Here is a 23,731-nt window from a genome sequence, read left to right as displayed (position 1 = left end):
TTTCCACTCAAAGAAAACCTTCACAACCTCCAAAATACTCTTTTAAGCGAGTTATACACCTGCAAAATGAAATTTAGTGTCGCCTTCTTGAAAATGTATGCAAAATGAAATCTGTCTATTTCATACATCACTAGTCAAGACATTTGATTATTTGACACGGTGTGCGCCAGGGGTTTTATTGAATTTACGCAATGCTTTGTTGACACGTCAGCCAGAACTGGTAAATTCAATTCAATACAATATTACCACATACTTCAAAGAAATCACAAAAAGTGAGTGAAATGATGCATGACGTAACAGCTGAAGATGTAGATGAAGTCACACGCATCATGGAAACAGCTGCACCATGTTATACATATACAGATGAAGAGCTACTGTAATATCTCCTTTTAATTTGCAACTCTATCCTACACAAATGGCGACACCATTCTAGTCTGGCGTTGTGAAGACTAGTGACACTCTTCCATCTGTATTTCTAATGAAACTCAAAATGTTAGGAGTTGAGGCCCTGCTCTTATGCTGAGGCGTTATTTTTGTCTTCAATCGTAGAGGATATACACTCATTGGCCACTTTATTAGGTACACCTTGCTAGTACCAGGTTGGACCCCCTGTTGCCTTCAGAAATGCCGACATTCTTCATGGCATAGATGCAACCAAGTGATGGAAACATTCCTCAGGGATTTTGGTCCATATTGACAGATAGCATGGGAAAGGTGCTATATAAATAAAATGTATTATTATTAATATTATTATGATAGGATCATGCAGTTGCAGTTGCAGATTTGTCAGCTTCACATCCCTGATGTGAATCTCCTGTTCCACCACATCCCAGAGGTGCTCTACTGGATTGAGATCTGGTGACTGTGGAGGCCATTGGAGTCCAGCGAACTCATTGTCATGATCAAGACACCACTTTCAGATGATCTGAGCTTTGTGACCTGGCGTGTTATCCTGCTGGAAGGAGCCATCAGAAGATGGCTGTCATAGAGAGATGGACATGGTCAGCAACAATACTCCAGGTAGGTTGTGACATTTTAAGGATGCTCAGTTGGTACTAAAGGGCACGAAGTGTGCCAAGTAAATATCCCCCACACCATTACACCACCACAAGGCTGAACCGTTGATACAAGGGAGGATGGATCTCTGCTTTCATGTTGTTGGCGCCTAATTCTGACCCTACCATCTGAATGTCACAGCAGAAATCGAGACTCATCAGACCAGGAGACGTTTCTCCAATCTTACTGTCCAATTTTGGTGAGTCTGTGTGAATTGTAGCCTCAGTTGCCTGTTTTTAGCTGACAGGAGTGGCACCTGGTGTGGTCTCCACACGCTGTAGCTCACCTGCTTCAAGGTTCAATGATTTCTGCGTTCAAAGATGCTCTTCTGCACACCTCAGTTGTAACGAGTGCTTATTTGAGTTACTGTTGCCTTTCTATCAGCTCAAACCAGTCTGGCCATTCTCCTTTGACCTCTGGGATCAACAAGGTATTTTCACCCAGAGAGCTGTCACTCAATGGATATTATCCCCTTTTCAGACCATTCTCTGTAAACCTTAGTGATGTTGGTGTGTGAACAACCATAACACGTTCAAACTCACTTCAGTCACCTTTCTTCCCCATTCTGATGCTCAGTTTGAACTTCAGCAGGTGGTCTTGACAAGGTCTACATGCTGAAATGCATTGAGTTGCTGCCATGTGATTGGCTGATTAGATATTTGTCTTAACGAGCAGTTGAACTGATGTACCTAATAAAGTGGCCGGTGAGTGTATAGTTGCTGCTTTGCAGGGGTTCGCAAGAAGTAGCCACCTTAGCTTTATGTTTATCCATGGAAAAATGACCCAAAAGTGTTGAATATTTTTCAACAAGAAAAAATGTTATTAAGTGTAACAAAAAATTCCTAAAAAAACGTAGACTTCTATCAATTTTTGAGCTATCTCCGTTAACCGAAAGTGGTACTTTACCTTTTATTCATGCAGTTGCAGAGTCCCATTTATTCAACTTTACTTTTATAATAATTGTTCAATATGTTGTTAATTTGGTTCTTTAATGTACATAATATAAAAATATAATCATATAAACATTGTCTTGCAGTTTACTCCTCAAATATCCATCCTCATATCTGAGTATATGAGAAAGTCGAGGAGAGACTACTCCCGATTTTTTTCCTTGTATGCTTGTGATCCAGCAACAGCCTCGTCGGCAATGAACTTACAGTAAGCATGTGTGAAAGTTCAGCGTATGGCTGCTACAGCTCTGTGATGTCATGCGGTCCTCACAAAGCATCATGGGGCACTGGGAAAAAAAAATTTTCACCAAACAAGGTCACCGATGAACACAGCATATTTGCTGTGAAAAGTGCTTTGGTGAATTTCGCCGATAAACACAACTCAAAACACAATGACTTCACCTGTTATGCAACACTGAAGACATGTATAAACTAAGGAATGCCCACCCATCTTCCGTGCTTTCATCACTGCTGGATTTTCAACAGCATGATTTCCTAATTCAATGTCAACTTTGTTGTTAATTGAAGTGTTTACTTAATCAGAAGGCTCACTTTAGATGTCTCTCCGATGTCTCAAAAATGAATCACCATGCAACTTCTACTGTTCCTTATAATTCAGAAAACCCACTTCATTTTCTGCATTTTATTAATTCCCTTGCTTGTCAACATTTTAAATCTTATTTTATTCTTATTATTATCTTGAAAGCAATTAACTCCAAGTCGCAAACAACAGAGAGCACAATGGCTAATCAGTTAAAATGGTGCCATTTTCACATGTAGGTGTTCATTAAGTTGCTGCTTTCAGCAAATTATTTTAGTGAACAAAAATAAGACAGGAGTTCTGTTCGTCTCCCGCCTTTGTTTCAGTAATTGAAATATGCGCTTATTAACTAATACCTTTAATTAAGACCACAACATTTTCTGAGACGGCCGTGGTAAAATGTTGATTTTGTTTACAGTCAGCTACTTCTTTGATGATTTTGAGGTGTGTGTTTTGTCTCTCTAATGGGTCTGGCTGCAGACCTCCAACAGCAGACCCCTATGTGGCTTCTCCAGCCACAGGGCCCTGTGATGTCGTTCAGGGTCCTATGGCTGGAGGTGGGAGTGATGACCCTTCTTGTTTAATGTCATTGTTACAATAAAATGTACACCTATGACCAAAGTGCAGCTTTCTGCCAAAGGCAACCAGGGTTTTGACCACAATATCCGGGGTATGTGCAGTTCATGACATCTATGATATTAATAAATATCTAAAGGCTGATAGCATCAAAGCAGACCCACACCATCACAAATTTCCCATCACATTTCACAAAGTTCTTTTTATCTGTATGTTTTATTTTTACGATGTGGTATGAGAGGCCAGATACTCAATTCTGACCAAAGAAGCCTCTTCAAAAGTCCCACTAATGTCTAATATACTCTCTTGTCAGTAAGAGCTTTCTTCTAGTTCCCATAAACCGAGCCCCTCAAAATGGGTGAATACCCTCATTGCCTTATTAGGGCTTTGAGAGAGACAAAGACTAGGAATTAAATCTATAAATTTGGAGTGCGGGTGGTCCAGATCTGATTATGCAACTGTTCGACTAACAACCATCTCCCCGCCATTTTGGAATGCAGGGCAGGTGCTGCCATCTATCGGCAACAAAAAGAATTTTAAGTGAAATCTCTATGTGCAGGGCAGGTGCTGTGAGTTCTCTATGTATAAACTTAATAAGTTATAGCGTAATGAAAATTGCATAATTAGATCTGGACCACCCTATATATACAGTATATATAAACACAGATAGATAGATAGATAGATAGATAGATAGATAGATAGATAGATAGATAGATAGATAGATAGATAGATAGATAGATAGATACTTTATTAATCCCAAGGGGAAATTCACATACTTCAGCAGCAGCATACTGATAAAGAAAATATTAAATTAAAGAGTGATAACAATGCAGGTATACAGACAGACAATAACTTTGAATAATGTTAACATTTACCCCCCCCCCCCCCGCCCCCCAAGGGTGGTATTGAAGAGTCACATAGTGCAGGGGAGGAACGATCTCCTCAGTCTGTCAGTGGAGCAAGACGGTGACAGCAGTCTGTCGCTGAAGCTGCTCCTCTGTCTGGAGATGATCCTGTTCAGTGGATGCAGTGGATTCTCCATGATTGACAGGAGTCTGCTCAGCGCCCGTCGCTCTGCCACAGATGTCAAACTGTCCAGCTCTGTGCCTACAATAGAGCCTGCCTTCCTCACCAGTTTTTCCAGGTGTGAGGCGTCCCTCTTCTTTATGCTGCCTCCCCAGCACACCATTGCATAGAAGAGGGCGCTCGCCACAACCATTTGATAAAACATCTGTAGCATCTTATTGCAGATGTTGAAGGACGCAAGCCTTCTAAGGAAGTATAATCGGCTCTGTCCTTTCTTACACAGAGCATCAATATATCATGACAAGTCAAGTTGGGGAGCATGCACTAGTACAGCGTGTTGCCGCACCCACTACACGACGAAACAACTCGGGATCACAGTTGGCAAACCCCCAGGCAGAGACGCGGTCCAGTCCCACCCTATGGAAATGACCCTCTATCTGCCACAGCCAGGTGTTACGTGGGCGACCCCTTGGCCTGGTCCAGCCACTCGGGTCCCCAACAATGAGGATCTTACGAGCTAGATCACTCTCAGGGAAAAGCGTCACACGGCTGTAGTGCCGTAACTGACACTCCCTCACAATGCTGGTCATGTGCCTCATTCGGGTTATATCTCTATTATAATAAAAAAAATCCTGGGACGAGACAAGACTTTTTAGCCTGGGACAAGACGTAACTTTTCAGACAGATACTTTCACGTCCCACGAGACGAGACTTTGTGCCAAGAGATTTAACCACGCCTGGGGCCAGAAATAAATGACAAAGAGTAGATGACAAAGTAGAACATTGTACAGAATTCAAAAATGCTGGCGTGATACACATGCAGAGCAGGTTAGAGATAATGGAAGTACTAAAATTCGGAAGTCTCAAAAAAATGATAGTAAAGATCACATTAGTGCAAACAAACGGAAATTATTACTCGGTGAAATAACGGAACAGCGAAAAGAGATTGAATATATTGTTCGGATTTAAACTTTAAGTCGAAAACTTGTAGATCGTCTAATTCGTGTTGTCATCAGGGAAAAGTAGTGTTTCTTCCAAATGAAGAGGCATATCCATGAGAATTAAAAGATTTATTGTTTGGTGAAAGTGAAATCCACATACGCGAGTGGCCTACTGGCATCAGTGAACCCCCCAGCAGGTGGCTCAGAACACATCCGGTTCATCCGCATTACAACGACAGCAGGCCCTGTGAACATCCTCAGTATTTATATGCCTTCTCTTGTGAAGAAGATGAAGAAACTGATTGGCAATATCCATAAGAATCAACTCCTATCCCTCCTTTGTAGCTTACTGCAAGTGCCAGAGCAGGCGCTGATCACATCCTGGCCATCTTGCTTTGGGTATCTCGGCATTAGGAAGATGAAAGAGAATCAACAATGACTGTTAAAGATGTGTTCATATTGCAACCTCTGCATCACTTGGTACTTAAATGCAAAGTTTCCTGGAGGTTTTCCAGATCCCACCGCTGGCACCAACTGGTGATCTGCTTTAAGTATCATACTATTAACGGGAAGTCTTCACATTGCTGACCAACACACCTGTCACTTCCTGGTGTGTAGTAAAGTGTGAATACTGCCAAATAAGTGGTATCGTTCCCAACCTCAAGGTCACTCACTTATGTATGTTTGCTACAACTGGGGACCTGAAATGGCAGGAGAAATGAATAATTTTCCTTTAGTGGTCAAGCTGGAGCCAAATATCATGCCCTGCACTCCTTTGGAACCTTCAGTGGAGCCTAGAAGGGTATCTGGACATTCAGGGACCTGAAATGGTGGGAGAAATTAATAATTTTCCTCCAGTGGTCAGTACAGCAATTGTCAGCATGGGATATGACTGGAAGATGGAAAAAAAATTATCAGGAATGTCACCTAATTTGCTGATGTTTCCACATTTGGAAAAAGGGAAAGGCCAAACATGAACTTATTTGATGCTAGCCTAAAATGGAACTTGTTGCAGAGGCCAAGCAAGTAGCTTCATTGGCTCCTCCAGTGAGCCGTATGCAGCAGTGCACAACACAAAGCAAGACGCTATGTGACTACTGGCAACAGCTGTGCAAAATCATCCAGTGCTCGACTGTCTATGGAAATGTACATGGAATATGCATGGTGTAAAGAAGACTGCTGGACCCCTTGTGAGAAAAACAGATGCAAAGAGTTCAGAAACAGGAGCGCAAATCACCGTCAGGTCAGGTTGGGGAGCATGCACTGGTACAGCTTGTTGCTGCACTCACCATACCACGAAACAACTCGGGAACCTGGTTGGCGAACCCCCTGGCAGACATGTGGTCCAGTCCCACCCTCCGGAAATGACCAGCCAAGTGTTACGTGGGCGTCCAGCTGCTCGGGCACTCAACAATGAGGATCTTGTGAGCCAGATCACCCTCGGGGAATCGCGCCACATGGCCATAGTGCCATAACGAACGCTCCCTCACAATGCAAGTAACGTGCCTCATTCGGGATTCCATGAGCAGCCATTCGTTCAACACAAAGTCAAACAAGTGGTACCCACCATGATCAGTAAATGGCAAGATGGCATGAGCAATACACTGATCTGTATTCCAGGGAAACAGTGGCAACACATTTCATTGTCAGCGATGAATTGCCAATGATGGATCACCTGGATAATGTGCCCACGCAGAAGGAGCGTCGCAAAGCTATAGATTTACTTTCAAGCGGAAAAGCACCAGGCACAGATGGCACACCTCCAGAAGTTAAATGTGTGTCCTTGTGTGGAAACTCTTCAATTTTTGAACTGCAGACTGTTCGCAGTATATTAAATTTGAATTATTTTTCTCAAACAAACAAAGATGAACTGAATTTACAGGACTTTAATTGCAGGCACTGCAAGCATCAGTTTGTATTACAGTTTTGATCTGGGAACAGGAAATAAATACAGATGACACACAACGTGTTTTAATTAATGTACATCCTGGGAGAGAACGGATGCCGTAGAAATGGGAATTACAGAATTAGTTTACATGAGCGAAGGAGGAGTGCAGGGGTAATTAAAAGATCCAACACACTGATCAGAGTCATTTGTCAACAGGACAAGACAGCTAATCAAATGTGTGCAGTGTCACATGTCGCAAAACCCCACATGTGCATTTTAACATAAATGGACCAAAAAGAGAAGAAGAGGAAGAAGAAGAAAATGAGACAAGGGCAACGTAGAAAGTGACATCAGAGATCAAGAGATGTGAGTTCATCTGATTTGGATGTCAGAAAACGTAACTATGAATAACAAAAACTGTTAAGCCAAACAATGTCCAGGACAACATCTACCCTCTTGACATTTCTGAATTTCTGTAAGCTTATCTAAGACTGTTTCTATCCAGACTTTGCTATCTTGTTTATTTTCATTTGTAATTTCTTCTATTTGGTATTATTATACATTAATAAATTGTCACACACGTGCGCATGGGAGCCAGTCACAGAGATAAAAAGAATTGAATTCCATACCCAGCCAGGGGGTGGCGGGGTTCACTCAAATCTCTTATATTGTCCCTGCAGACCAGACATGGGAAATTCTGCCCGAGTACGAAGATGTCTCTTCCACCACAGCTCTGAGGACATCACTTCCTGTCCTGGCCCCGAGAACAACATCACTTCCTTAAACTTCCCTATACAACCCAACTTTCTTCCTCCATGGGGTAGTTTTGTTTTGGACTCACTTCTGTACACTATTGTGCTAAAAACTTTGCCTTTTGCAGCCAAGGTCAAGTACACAGGAGGCTGCCCCAAACCTTTGTCTTGTGTTGAGGCTCATCATTTCACAAAATACTGCGTTGCTTTTATATTTTCTATGTGTTGTCTTTTATCTAGAGTGACTGAAATAATAAAAGGGCACTAAATGTGAGGAAGATTGATGCTTTCTTGCTCACTGGGTTTATGAAAGCTCTTGAGGTCACTCCCTAATAATTAGAACCACTGCGGTAAAAGTACAGTGAGACATAGTTTGGTTGGTAAGTGGCACCTAACCCAAATAGCTGAGTTTTTAAGTGTGTTGTGACAACGCCTGCATGTGTGTTAGCGAGTCCCTGTGTAGAGAATCCCATGCAGAATATTGCAGAGTGACTGACAATTGGCACCACTTGAGACTTTGTTTAGGTAGGATATCTATAATTATACGTGTGTATCTGTGTCCTTTGTGGAATATTGTGGAGTGACTGGCAATCGAGACTTTGCCTGGCTAGGATTGCTATGTGCATGTGTGTGTATCTATGTATGTATGTATGTGTTAAATTTCAAGGACAAGAGTAGATAAACCCAATAAACTTTCCTGGGAGGTCTCACAAAATTCACGATAATACAGTGCATTAAACCTGCAAATTGCAGGCCCTCCATGGTCTACGTTGCCTAAATTAGGTTTGGCAAGTGATTCTCTGCAGGACTGTCTCAGTCAAGCTGCATGGAGGACAACTATCCAGCTGGCAAGCTTCACCTGAACAAATGGTTTTGGGGGCAGATGTGACGGTATTCTGTGCCCCATTAGTCTGAAGTATGGCTGTTTGGAATTGGCTTGTATCAGAAGCCTTTAAGTACCACGACGCCCTATTGGCTGTAGGGGTTGGACAGAGAATCTATAAATTTGCTTGCTTTACCCCTCCCTAACTCTCTCTCTCTTAAAAACATCTGATGACGGAGCATCTCACACACCTTGAACTGAAAAGGACAACACAATGAAGAGCACAGCTCGGCGGCCATATTGAGACAGGCATGCGGCCTGTTCTGAAGTAAGCTGACCACAAATGAGGACTTAACTAGAGACATTTTAAGTAAGTCTGGGTGCCGCCTGAAACTACACATCAAAATTTATCAGGTTGTATGGTTGTCAATATTCAAATGTACTTATTTACGAATATTATCAATAATACATTATTTAAACTGTAATGTAATTCCTGCTTGTCTTTTACTACACCTAATTGCCTGAGGTTATAAATGCAGAAGGGAAGGTGGGGAGAAGTTATAAGGTACAATCTCTACATATAAAAGGCAAAGCCCTCACTGACTCATCACTAATTCTCATCACTTTCCATACTGGTGGGAAGCTGAAATTCCACGTGCTCATTCCTTGCAGTGTACTTACAAAAGTTAGGTATGTTTCATGTCCTATTGCAACACCAAAGGAGGGGAAACGGGTATACCCCCTAAACTGTATATATAGATAGGAGAAACCCCTCCTCACTATTTCTGCGATTTTCAATATACGTAGGAAACCCCAAATTTCCCATGCTCATCCTTTACAGTGTACTTACAAATGTTAAGTATGTTTCATTTCATGTTGTGCCCCGTAACGAACATTCGAAAATATAGTCTTTTTGGTGGTTCTCACCATTATGCCGTAAGGAACTTTCAGAACTGACCTCTCCTTTTGGCGGTTTCATTCCTTATTTCCGTTAACAGACGATTTATTTCATGGCAGAGACGCACAAGAGCCGCCCCCCCGGTCCCCCTTCCTTTTTCCGCACATCTACCACGTGGTTGGCTCCCTGCCTATACAGGCAGTCCCTGGGTTAGGTACGAGATAGGGACTGTAGGTTTGTTCTTAAGTTGAATTTGTATGTAAGTCGAGCAGGTACATTATTTTAATAAATGATATTGTTGACCGACTGTAGTCAAGTGCTCTGCCAATGAATGATGGAGTTTCACCTCTCTCTGAACTTTTTATTATTGCTACTGTGGCTGCCCAGAAGGACCGGAGGAGGGATTATGCCTCCTCCAAACCACGAGGGGGCGACCGTCCTGGTGGCTTTGGGGACCATGGGAACAGAGCTTAGAAGCTCAACCCTATAGGGGCCAGTGGTCACCGCCAGGAGGCGCCCCAATGCCTGCGGAATCCTGGCCTTCAGCACTTCCGCCACACCCGGAAGTGCTGGGGGGAAGAAGACCAGGGACACCCGGAGTGCTTCCAGGTGTGCAGCCAGTACTTCCGCCACACTTGGGAGTGCCGGCGGAAGATTATCGGGAGGCACCTGGAGCACATCCGGGTGGGGATAAAAGGAGCCGCCTCCCTCCATTCGATGTCTGGAGTCAGGTGGAAGTGGACAGAGTCTTGGAGGAGAGGAGTGGAGGCGGTCACAAGAGAGAGAAAGAGGCATTGTGAAGAGGCCTGGACTTTGGGGTGACTGGTGCTGCGGCACTGGGTTTGTGTGTGTTTCACCTTTGTAAATATTGTAAATAAACGTGTTGTGGTGCTTAAAACGATGTCTACCTATCTGTGTCCGGGCTGTTCCCCACACTACTTTATTTTCCATGGAGATGGTTTTTCTCTTCTTCACTGTATCACCAGCACTTGCATCAGATTTGTGTTTCAGAGACATTGTTGAAGGGTGAAGACTAAAGGTTAAGATGAGCTCTTCTGCCCAGCACTATACACGCTATCACAGCAGGAAGGCACCCCTCGTCAGCAGGTCTGGTGTACTGAGAAGAGACAACTTCCTGCTATGTACGTAACAGTACAAAGCAGGCTTGCTATTGAGAAAGAATGGGGGTGCGAGGGTCGATCCACCACACAGTCACCTCCACTTGCATACAGTATGCTGCCTGCAGCGTCTGCCTACCGAGAACGAACAGGGTGCGGACAAAGGCGGGTAGTGAATTGCCCACCACCAACCCCCACTCAACAGGCAGCCACCCAAGGTACACTATACAATGCTGCCCCCCGCCGCCCCATTCACCCTCAATGGCCTCCGTTCAGCCACGACTGGGTCACCGCTTGCAGCATCACCAGCCGCCCACCGAGACCGAACGGGGCAGTCAGGAGCAGTAGTTGTGGTGGCATGGTGGGCAGGCAGTGAACCGCCCCATCAAACTTCCGTCCTGCACACGAGCAGTAGCTATGGCCCCGGCGACAATGGGCGGCCACTGCCGCCTACTGAGAATGAATGGTGCGTGGCTCCCACCGCTCCATTCATCAGCCGGAGCCACCCGAGGGACACTACACTGCGCAAGCAGCGAAATCGCCCCCCTTCAGCCTCCGCTTGCAGCGTCCCCAGGCAGAAGATGACGGAGCAGCAGTTACTGAGGAGCCTGTGTCGCGTCCCCTAGACAGATGAAGGAGCAGCTGTGGCTCCATTCATAAGTCGTATGTCAGATGCCCGTAACTTGGGGACTACCTGTATACATTAACGACATCCCACGTTCATGTGCCTCCTCACTCGCTTCCTTACTTTCCTCAGCTGTTTGTCGTGCTCACTGCTCCCTTCTTCTTTACTCTACCTCTTCAAGCCTGTTATTGTTCGCCTTTCTTCACGTCTTCCTGCTGGTGACTCCTGCCTTTTCGTTTACTCCACCGCTTCAAGGCTGACATTGTAGGGTTTCCTTACTTCCTCACGTCTCCCTCCTCGTGACTGTTGCCTTTTCTTTAACTCCACCGCTTCAAGGCTGTCATTGTTGGGCTTCCTAACATGCTCACGTACGTCTTCCTGGTGCTGACTTCTGCTTTTCATTCCCTGCTCCACCGCTTCTCGCCTTCCTTTGTACTTTCTTTCTCAATGGGTGCAAGTCATCAAATTCACTCTCGATACTACTACGATAATTGCATTGACAATCATGTTTCCTTTTCTTTTTCATAACTTCTTTAACACACTACTTCTCCGCTGCGAAACGCAGGTGTTTTGCTAGTACCTTATAAACAGTGGAATGTCTGTGTGATTTGAGGCATTCTGACAAAGGCTACACACTACACATTAGGGGCGGAGTGGTGGCTCTGAGGCTAAGGATCTGCGCTGGCATCCCAAAGGTTGCCAGTTCGAATCCCCATCACTGCCAAAAGAGATCCTACTCTGCTGGGCCCTTGAGCAAGGCCCTTAACCTTCAATTGTTCCAGGTGGCGCTGTACAATGGCTGACCCTGCGCTCTGACCCCAAGGGGTATGCGAAAACTAACAAATTCCTAATACAAGAAATTGTATAAGGCAAAATAAAGAACAAACAAACAAACATTAAAAAAACAAAAGGGGAAAATAGAGTAATATATTACTCTATTAATACAAAACAGGGGGGTCCCATACTTCATATTCAACAGCTTCTCCCAATTGAATTGGTGTATTGGAAATGGCCAAGCAGACCAAAAGGGTTTGGAGCAACAGGCCGATTCAACTGAACACTAAAATGTGTTTCTGTCAGGGTGGCATCTGCAGCAAGGCACAGACCACTTCCATGCACCAGGAGTGCCATCTCAACGGCTTTCACTTGCGGTTTCTTATACACACCCTACAGGTAGACATCACGTGACAGGACTGCATTTCTCATAGTGAATCCCTGGCATTTAAGTCAACAATGCTTCCGCTGGCTTGGTATGTTAATGTGCAATGGACGAGAAACGGCGGAACGCCCAAAGACGTTCTGTACTGGCAACTCGCCACTGGCACGAGACAAACTGGATATCCCTGCCTTCACATTCAATGATGTCTGTAAACAGGACGTGAAAGCGTCTGGCATCTGTGCAACTGAGAGGTGTTGGCAGCTTGCTGGGCACAAATCCATATCGGATCACATTTGGTTTTTGACTTTATATTCATTTTTTTATTCATTTTTGTCGAGGGTGACAAGAATTTCTGGAGCTTTTGTTACAGCATATTGGTTACTGTGCCACAGAACTCCAACAAAACCAGCCAAGAAGAACTCTGTTGGTTCCAAGCACACATGTATGCTACAATCATTACACTTTCAAAATATATTTTGTCAAAGAGACACACTTCCCCAAAGGTATTACATTTTTGAGTTGACAGGTGCTGTCCAGGACGGTCTACTTGAAGACTACTAATTCATCAACTTGTCAGGCAATCATCGCTAAGCTGGCTGAATCGGAGGTTTTTCACAGTCATTTTTCGGCTATGGGAACATTAATTCATTCTGACACCCTGGCAGGTTTCTTAAAGCAGCAACACATTTAATATCATCAATTACAAAATTACAGGAAAGTGAGGGGAAAAAAAATCTTGACAGGAGAGAAAAAAAAATATTACTTTTATAATACTTCACTCAAAAAAAAAAATGACTAAAATGTAAAACTGAATTAGCTAAATGTCTGCGGACTCAACATGAAATTGCTGCCAATCAAAAGCTCTTAACACTTCAAGTTTGTTGAATACTTCAGGAAGTTGCGGATGGCAGCTGGCACGTCGTAGGACCCCCTCGCAGGCTCAGTTGAGGTGTGTAGTAACCTGCCGAGATGAGAGGGGGCCCTGCCGCTAACCCTTCCCTTCTCCTTCTTTCCCCACAGCGCCAAGGAGCCACCCAGTGACAGTGATTAACCCCGTCCCAGAAGGAGGCGTCATTTATTGGCTTAACCAACTGCCGGACGGAGATCCACTAGAGACGGCTGCATTTGAACCCTCTTGTTTGTTATTTCTGGCATACGGAATGCATGCTATAGAGCATCGTTTATTTTCTTTTACTTTTCGTTTTTATCCGTGGACAATAAAAGGGACGACCCGGGTGAGGCCCCAAACTTTCTTTTGCTGTCTGTAAGACCAGTCATTCCCACACCCAGCCACAGAACATATACAGTAAGATGCTTCCTGTAACAGTCTGTAACATTTTCTAAAGAGTCAGCTGCGCTCCATTCACAACAGTTTCATTTGTCGACGTCACGGGTCCCATTCGCAATACCACGTTATCATTTAAAAATGCATACAATTGTCTACGTCTTCGTTTATCATCCACACCACCCTGTCATTTTTGGCCCCTGAGAGTGAAGACCTTTAGAAATGGTCTCCAGAGCCGAATGCTTTCATCAAAGCAATGTCAGTATTGTGGTGTGGACAACTGAAAACGATAACTCTAATCAAGCTCTGATTGGTTCATGCTTATTTCTTGGCCATTTCCTGATTGGATTCTGCTCATTCAAGGATTGGCCATGGAAAGCACAAACACCATGGAAAGCAAATCTTCTATGCCCACAATGTTGAAAAATGTTTTTCTTTCTCTAAGGGTGACCAGTCCTTGAATGCCCATCTCTGATGTTCTATTCATGTTGTTACTTCCCCACAGGGTGAAGTTGTATTTTAATGCTTTTTCTGTGTCTCTCTCTACAGATTGTATGATTGACAACCTCACCACATTTGATGTCACTTCTGGTGTCCGCCCCACCGGACCCGCCGCCTGGCATTTAACAGAAAGTGTCACCATCTTGGATAGTCCGATTTGAGACTTGCCGTCCTTAGTGATGTTTATATAGCTGAAAAGTTGCATTATTTTTGCCTTTATAATATACAGGGTCTCGATGTCGCCCCAACTCTTTATCTTTGTTTTGTCCTCTTTTACAATATATGTACTGTATCTTAGGTTAAGCCCTTAGCTTGCTTCCCAAGGGCAAAACATGAAGGCAGAGATTAACGAAGTGCACTAACCTCTCTTCTCCCTCTTCTACAGATCACGTGTACAGAAGCCCGCTAAAACATTGACCAGTTCCTGAACTTCCTTCGTAAACCACACCCTCCCTTCTGACCTCATTTCCAGCTTAAACCCTCACAGATCCGCCCCTTCCTCCCCAACAACTATAAAAGCCAAGCACCTTCCCTTTCCACCCTGTCCTGATTTGTGTCTCTTGTTTTACAATATATATATCATCAGCTCTAAAAATGGTTTTGAGGGCAGGTGTGAAAGATACTGTGTGCCACCCACTGATCTGAAGTATGGCTATTTGGGATTTATTTGAATCAGAGGCCATTATGTAGCATGACGGCCTATTGTTTTAAGGATTTGGACAAAAAAATGTAGAAATTCGGTTGCTTTACCCCACCCTCTCGCTCTCTCTCACCATCATGATGAAGGAGCATCTCACACACAATGGACTGAAAAGAAGACCACACTGAGTAGCACAACTCGGCAGCCATATTGAGACGGGAAGATGATCTACAAGTCTCCAACTTAAAGTTTAAATCCGAACAATATATTCGATCTCTTTTTGTAGTTCCGTTATTTCACCAAGTAATAATCTTCATTTGTTTGCGCTAATGTGATCTTTCCTATCCTTTTTTTGAGACTTTGAATTTTAGTACTTTCATAATCTCTAACCTGCTCTGCATGTATATTTCGCCAACGTTTTTGAATTCTTTGTGACGTTATACTTTGTTATCTACTCTTTGTCTGTTATTTCCAGCCCAAGGCCTGGGTAAATCTCTTGGCACAAAGTCTCGTCTTGTGGGACTTGAAAGTATCTCTCTGAAAAAGTATCGTCCAAGGATTTTTTTATTATAATATACATACATACATACACACATATATATTATATATATATATATATATATATATATATATACACTGTATGTATATATACATACATATATACATACAGGTGCTGGTCATAAAATTAGAATATCATGACAAAGTTGATTTATTTCAGTAATTCCATTCAAAAAGTGAAACTTGTATATTAGATTCATTCATTACACACAGACTGATGTATTTCAAATGTTTATTTCTTTTAATGTTGATGATTATAACTGACAACTAATGAAAGTCCCAAATTCAGTATCTCAGAAAATCAGAATATTGTGAAAAGGTTCAATATTGAAGACACCTGGTGCCACACTCTAATCAGCTAATTAACTCAAAAGCCTTTAAATGGTCTCTCAGTCGAGTTCTGTAGGCTACACAATCATGAGGAAGACTGCTGACTTGACAGTTGTCCAAAAGACGACCATTGACACCCAGCACAAGGAGGGCGATACACAAAAGGTCATTGCTAAAGAGGCTGGCTCTTCACAGAGCTCTGTGTCCAAGCACATTAATAGAGAGGCGAAGGGAAGGACAAGATGTGGTAGAAAAAAGTGTACAAGCAATAGGGATAACCGCACCCTGGAGAGGATTGGGAAACAAAACCCATTCAAAAATGTGGGGGAGATTCACAAAGAGTGGACTGCAGCTGGAGTCAGTGCTTCAAGAACCACCACACACAGACGTATGCAAGACATGGGTTTCAGCTGTCGCATTCCCTGTGTCAAGCCACTCTTGAACAAGAGACAGCGTCAGAAGCGTCTCGCCTTTGGACTGCTGCTGAGTGGTCCAAAGTTATGTTCTCTGATGAAAGTAAATTTTGCATTTCCTTTGGAAATCAAGGTCCCAGAATCTGGAGGAAGAGAGGAGAGGCACGGAATCCACGTTGCGTGAGGTCCAGTGTAAAGTTTCCACAGTCAGTGATGGTTTGGGGTGCCATGTCATCTGCTGGTGTTGGTCCATTGTGTTTTCTGAGGTCCAAGGTCAACGCAGCCGTCTACCAGGAAGTTTTAGAGCACTTCATGCTTCCTGCTGCTGACGAACTTTATGGAGATGCAGATTTCATTTTCCAACAGGACCTGGCACCTGCACACAGTGCCAAAGCTACCAGTACCTGGTTTAAGGACCATGGTATCCCTGTTCTTGATTGGCCAGCAAACTCGCCTGACCTTAACCCCATAGAAAATCTGTGGGGTATTGTGAAGAGGAAGATGCAATACGCCAGACCCAACAATTCAGAAGAGCTGAAGGCCACTATCAGAGCAACATGGGCTCTCATAACACCTGAGCAGTGCCACAGACTGATCGACTCCATGCCATGCCACATTACTGCAGTAATCCAGGCCAAAGGAGCCCCAACTAAATATTGAGTGCTGTACATGCTCATACTTTTCATGTTCATACTTTCAGTTGGCCAACATTTCTAAAAATCCTTTTTTTGCATTGGTCTTAATTGATATTCTAATTTTCCGAGATACTGAATTTGGGACTTTCATTAGTTGTCAGTTATAATCATCAACATTAAAAGAAATAAACATTTGAAATACATCAGTCTGTGTGTAATGAATGAATCTAATATACAAGTTTCATTTTTTGAATGGAATTACTGAAATAAATCAACTTTGTCATGATATTCTAATTTTATGACCAGCACCTGTAGATACAGACAGACAGACAGACAGACAGGCAGGCAGGCAGGCAGGCAGGCAGGCAGACAGACAGACAGACAGACAGACAGACAGACAGACAGACAGACAGACAGACAGATAGATAGATAGATAGATATGCTATTGCCTGTATCTTTAGGATAAAATATTTTGAAACAACTTCTGAGCATGCAATGGATTTACACATTTTAGCCATTTCTGAACTTGAATTTAAGCTTATTCAAATGATGTCTGTGTGTGTTCGCAAATCAGAATGAGAGTCTGTGGGCACAAATCTAGAAAATGAATCACTCAATCTAAATGAAACTTGGCACAGTTATTATCTCTGCAAAATGCATGAAGTGTATTACTTTCAATCAAAATTGCTTTAGTAAATGCTGCTCTACAGAAACAATGATTTTGCAGGAGCATCAGATGTTAAATGCCCTAAACATGTTTCATGTTTGCCAGCCACCATTGCCAATAATTAAAATGCACTTGAAATTCATTTAAATGTTTTGCAAAAACATTATGCTTTACTAGGTTTTGGATGATGTATTTGTTATTTAGGCTCTCCAAACGTCTGTAATTAACAACTCCTGCAAAAAATAAAAACAAGTAAAGTATACATACTGTATTTTTGTTTTTTTGTCGATGGCGAAAACTCATAAACAACACATTTACTATCTGTAACTATGATGTGTTTTTTGATTTTGGTTTTACTCAAGTCAGTAGTCCTTTCTTTTCTTGCAAACCAATTTAGCCTTTTGTGTGCCATCACAAGCCACAATTATGGAGGAGCATCATTCTGAGGATCCACTCCCCTTTGCGGAACTGCCAGCGATCGTCAGTCAGGGGTAGGAGGGTATGGGTCCCCATTGGAGAATCCCCACCAATTGTCAACAGGGGTGATAGTTTTCCCCTTACAAGCAATGACCCATCAGAAGGCTTTCCACAAACCGTTCGTGACCCTTGCTAATTCAGTACAATAGTAATTCACGACTCAGCTCGACTCAAGAAGAAATCTACAAAGGTATTCATGCAGAGGGAGAAGTACAATGTTCTGGAATGGCCGTCACAGTCCCCTGACATGAATATCATTGAAAATCTATGGGATGATTTGAAGCAGACTGTCCAGGCTCGGCAGCCATCAAATTGAACTGAACTGGAGAGATTTTGTATGAAGAATGTTCAACAAGACCTCCATCCAGAATCAGACACTCATCAAAGGCTATAGGAGGACAGCGTCGAGAGGCCAAAGGAGGCTCAACTAAGTATTGATGTCATATCTCTGTTGGGTGCCCACATTTATGCACCTGTCTAATTTTGTTATGATGCATATTGCATATTTTCTGTTAATCCAATAAACTTAATGTTCCTGCTGAAATCCTACTGTTTCCATAAGGCATGTCAGATATTAAAAGGAAGTTGCTACTTAGAAAGCTCAGCCAATGAGAAATAAAAATCCAAAGAACAGAGGGGTTCCCAAACCTTTTCATATCTATCTATCTATCTATCTATCTATCTATCTATCTATCTATCTATCTATCTATCTATCTATCTATCTATCTATCTATCTATCTATCTATCTATCTATCTATCTATCTGCTATATAATGCCTTTCACTTATCTATCTATTGTCACAAGAATAGATGAATGACATCAAAAAGGTTTGTGTAGCCATCCGTATATTGTGCCCTGGGTAAATAGACTGTGAGATGTTCACAGGTCTGAGTCCAAAACAGAACTGAACTTAAGGTTGTAAAGATGGTGGCTTTAAAGGCTGTGACAGGCAGTGAAGTCATCAGTGGGCCTGGAACCGGAAATGATGTCATCAGTGTCCCCAAAAACATCCCAGATTGCGTTCCTTATGTGATTTTTGGGATATACAAGAAATAAATTGTCGTCATTGTGTTTGTTGTGATCTACCTTTGTCTTACAGTTTCAGCAGCCCCAATTGGTGGAATCCTTCACGTGGGTCGAGCCAATTAGGGAGGCCATCAATGTACGGCATCCCTTGGTGGATAAAGGAAAAAAAAAAAAAAAAACAAACAAATCAACTGTTGTGTATTAGTGAGTGATGAATTTGGTGTGAAGATCAGGCAGTTAGGAGGCGATCGGTCTTATTTTTTGAGTCTTTTTTTCCTTTTGTTGTTTTAATTGCTCTGTGCTGTTCTGTCTTCCAGCCTTCTGACTTCAGGTTTGTCCTTTCAACGATTTCTCTGGCTGCTCTTTCTAAATCTCCTGCCTATCCTTTTATCCAGTACTTTGTTAAACTTTCACTTGATTTTTCATTTAATGTTTCTGTTTCCTTTATTATCTAACTTGTACTGATTTACGTGATATTTTAACGGTACGAGGAGGTGATCCTTCTGTGATGCTCCTCGGGTCCCAATGGTGCCGGATTACTGAAGGTCCACCTACAGGGTTATGCTATAAAAAAATGTCAAATTTCACAGTTGTTTTTATACCTTGATAAAAGTCTTTGGTTTAGAGTGATATACTTTTTTTCAATTCCAATTATTTAGCGTTTCAGTACTTCAGAAGTACTAGGGTGTTGTACCGTGTTAGCCATTATGAATGTAGTGAAAAGTCAAGGAAAATGACACCTTTTATTGGCTAATGAGAACACAGAAAAAACATTATTAACTGTAATGTTTATAAGTATCCATCTATCCATCCATTATCCAACCTGCTATATCCTAACTGCAGGGTTGCGGGGGTCTGCTGGAGCCAATCTCAGCCAACACGGGGCACAAGGCAGGAAGCAGACCCCAGGCAGAGAGCCAGCCCACCGCAGATGATTATAAGTATTTAACTCACAAAATACCAATGACTGAATTTTGTATTAATCATGCTGCAGAGAACTATATGATTTTATAATTCTATATGATTTTATCTGCATTTAGGTAGGAAATGAATTATGTTTATACACAGAATATGAGACTGATTTAATTTTTCTATTTGAAAGTGCTAACCTCTTGATATTAACAGAACACCCTGTGATATTATGAATCAATGTGATCGTTTTCTTCACTCTTGCTTAAAATTATATGACAAAAATTGTCATTTATGAATTAATAAATAAGGATTATTAATCTAATCAAATAAATATAATCTAATGAAGATATTAAAGTTATAAGAATGTAATCTCTTTATAACTAATGTAATGAACTTAAAGAAAACTGCTTAAAATGGGTTTGTACTGAGATGGGCACATTCTTTAGATAATGTAGGCGCCTGGTACTGCTGTGTTTTTCTGTACTCCTCTATGTCATAAATTCCCCTATATGTCCCCTAATCTATATATGACCTCAAATTGAACTGTTATGTTTTTTTTCTGTTCTCTCTTTAGCTAATGAACAAGCTAGGTGATAAAAAGGGTGAACAGTTTTTTCTTTTGCAGTCTGCCCACATTCTCCAACAGGGCAGTCTCACAGTTTTTTTACTCACCAAGAATAAAAGAATAAAGAAATAGTTTTTTATTAAAAATTGGTTTTAGATTCCTGTTGTTGATTTCGACTTCAGCGCTCACACTATCTAAAAAGATTACAATATGCAAGCTTTCGAGGAAACTCAGGCCCCTTCTTCAGGCAAGTTGTAATTACAAAATGATCACATTATGCTTGTTTTTATCAGACAAAAACAAAACCAGATAGTAAACCAGGCAGTGTACTTAGTTTCCAATAACATTAAACTCGTATCCAAATCTGTTAAGTATACAGTTCTGTCTGATTGCGACACAAAACTAACTCCTTAGGCGCTCCATACCATAATTACTAAAACTAAAACTGAAACTAATATATATAAAAATAAAATAGAAATGTCTTTGTGAAATAAAAACTAAACTAAAACTAAAAATACACGATGAAGGAAAACTAAAACTAAACTGAATTTCCAAGTAAGGTAAAGGCAAAACTATAATAACCTTGGTGATCAGCAGGGGCTGCTGCTATTTTTAATATATATAAATGATTTAGATAGGAATATAAGTAACAAGCTGGTTAAGTTTGCAGATGATACCAAGATAGGTGGATTATCAGATAATTTGGAATCTGTTGTATCATTACAGAAGGACTTGGACAGCAGACAGGCTTGGGCAGATTTGTGGCCGATGAAATTTAATGTCAGTAAATGTAAAGAATTACACATTGGAAGTAAAATGTGAGGTTTGAATACACAATGGGCGGTCGGAAAATCAAGAATACACCTTATGAAAAGGATTTAGGAGTCGTAGTGGACTCTAAGCTATCGAATTCCTGACAGTGTTCAGTAGCCATTAAGAAGACTAACAGGATGTTAGGTTATATAGAGCCTTGATGTGTGGAGTACAAGTCACAGGAGGTTCTGCTCAACCTTTATAACACACTGGTGAGGCCTCATCTGGAGTCCTGTGTGCAGTTTGGGTCTCCAGGCTACAAAAAGGACATAACGGCACTAGAGAAGGTCCAGAGAAGAGCGACGAGGCTGATTCAGGGCTACAGGGGTTGAATTATGAGGAAAGATTAAAGAGCTGAGCCTTTCTAGGAGATGAAGAGGAGACCTGACTGAAGTGTGCAAAATTATGAAGGGAATTAGTTCAGTGGATCGAGACGGTGACTTTAAAATGAGTTCATCAAGAACACGGGGACACAGCTGGAAACTTGTGAAGGGTAAATTTCTCACAAACATTAGGAAGTTTTTCTTTACACAAAGAACGATAGACACTTGGAATAAGCGACCAAGTAGTGTGGTAGACAGTAGGACTTTAGGGACTTTTAAAACTCGACTTGATGTTTTTTAGAAGAATGAAGTGGATAGGACTGGTGAGCTATGTTGGGCTAAATGGCCTGTTCTCATCTACAGTGTCCTAATTATGTATATGTACAATATGTACATATACGTCTATACATTCTAAACTAAAGTGTTAGCAAATGATTCGACAGGTACCTTGGCTAGATATAAAGTTGCTTGAGGTTCCCTACTTTCTGCATGCAATATTTTCTAAATTGTAATGGTGACTTTTTCATTAGTAAAGTATAAGAGCCATTTGCTAGTTATTTAAGTTATATAAATGTTTTCCTAAATATTAGTGCATAATTTATGGAAGGTTCCTATAACACCTCATAAATTGAATTGAATTGGTAAATTCTAACTATTTCTAGCCTCACTGACTAAACATTATTCTCAGTTAGCGATCAGCCTTGCCATGTGTAAGGCGTAGAGGGCACATGGTTTTAAACCGTGCCTTGCATGTTTTGTGTGCCAACTAACATGAAAGACAAAGTACTTAATTGTATGTGCTGCGCTGTACTTTTAAAGCATACAGAAGAAGAAGTAAAGAATCTTTAAGTATAGAAATAACTAAAGTTTTACAAGAAAAGCTAAGTTTAGAGGAGACAGCATTTTTCCTAATTTTTTGTCTTTTATTCTACGTGTGTAATAACCTTTTTTCTTTATTCTTGTATGGATTATTTGCTTTAAATTTTCACTAAATATTTTAAAACAAACTTTTGGACTGAGATTTCTTTCGGCACGTGTTGTACCCGTGCTACAACTTGCCTTGCACTCCTGTGGCTACATAAAGACCACTTCCATTCAGTTCTACAGCAACTGTTGATTTGTACTCATCAGGAGACAATACAACGGCCTTACCTGAAATTCACTCGGGCTCATCTTTTGAGAGCATTTTGAACAAACCAGTATATTGTTCACACATCCTTTTTCAAGGTGACTGGCCAGCTTTTTTCTGATAACCATTTGTCCGCAGCCAATGTTGCATGGAATTAAGGCGTAATCACACTGACTTTGGTGGTCCTAAAAAAAAAAAAAAATATATATATGAGGCGGCAACACTTTATTTAAACATTTAAAGCTCGTTTCATGTTTTTACTCCACTCTCTGCTTGCTAAACCCTTTCTATTTAGTCACAGGCAAACCAAGGGGTTTTGGCAGCAACCAGGTCTGGCTGAGATATTATTAGTTCAATGAAGAATATCACTCACACACACACACACACACACACCCAGTTTACAGCTGTCAACTATTCTAAAAGCATGTTGTTGGAAATCAGAGTCCACAGTGTGTGAACATGGAGAAGACAAGGAATGAGGCCTAAGTGCAAACGTTATATAGTGAATTCTCTTTATACTGTGGATGACATTAACAATAAATAATTCCCTACATAATTTATGAAGTGTGGTGGGTTGACGCCCTGCCCAAGATTGGTTCCCTGCCTTGCGCCCTGTGTTGGCTGGGATTGGCTCCAGCAGACCCCCGTGACCCTGTGTTTGGATTCAGCGGAATGGAAAATGGATGGATGGAAAATTTATGAAGAACATTGTAAATGTATAGTAATTAGTTATCGTTTCTGTTTTTTTTTATTTAAATTTATTAAAAGCATATAACATTCCATACAATCAAGTCAAACTTAAAGCTAAAATCAAATCAACTTCCACCCAAGAGAAAGAGACGAAGGCCAACAGCCCAAGCCAAACTGTTAAGAGTAGTAAAGCGAGAAAGGAGTTTTTCTCCCCAATATAAATGCTTATTCTAAAATGTTATTGATTAGGTCCAAGGAGGTTCTGCTCAGGCTTTATAACACTCTGGTGAGGCCTCATCTGGAGTACTGTGTGCAGTTTTGGTCTCCAGGCTACAAAAAGGACATAACAGCACTAGAGAAGGTCCAGAGAAGAGCAACTAGGCTGATTCAGGGCTACAGGGGATGAGTTGTGAG

The 23,731-nt window shown here is 41.7% G+C and overlaps 1 protein-coding gene across 1 annotated transcript in view; it reads right to left on the bottom strand.

Annotated features, from left to right (window-relative positions):
- Window positions 1-23,731, bottom strand: part of LOC114657700 (TNF receptor-associated factor 1-like) — a 130,524-nt gene that overhangs the window by 58,942 nt on the left and 47,851 nt on the right. The window contains 1 exon segment of the mRNA XM_051932303.1: window positions 22,651-22,812. Coding sequence (XP_051788263.1) covers window positions 22,651-22,812 — 162 coding nt within the window.

This window comes from Erpetoichthys calabaricus, chromosome 9 (genome assembly GCF_900747795.2).
Source record: "Erpetoichthys calabaricus chromosome 9, fErpCal1.3, whole genome shotgun sequence".
Classification (NCBI taxonomy): Eukaryota; Metazoa; Chordata; class Cladistia; order Polypteriformes; family Polypteridae; genus Erpetoichthys; species Erpetoichthys calabaricus.
This window is presented reverse-complemented; position numbering and strand designations above follow the sequence as displayed.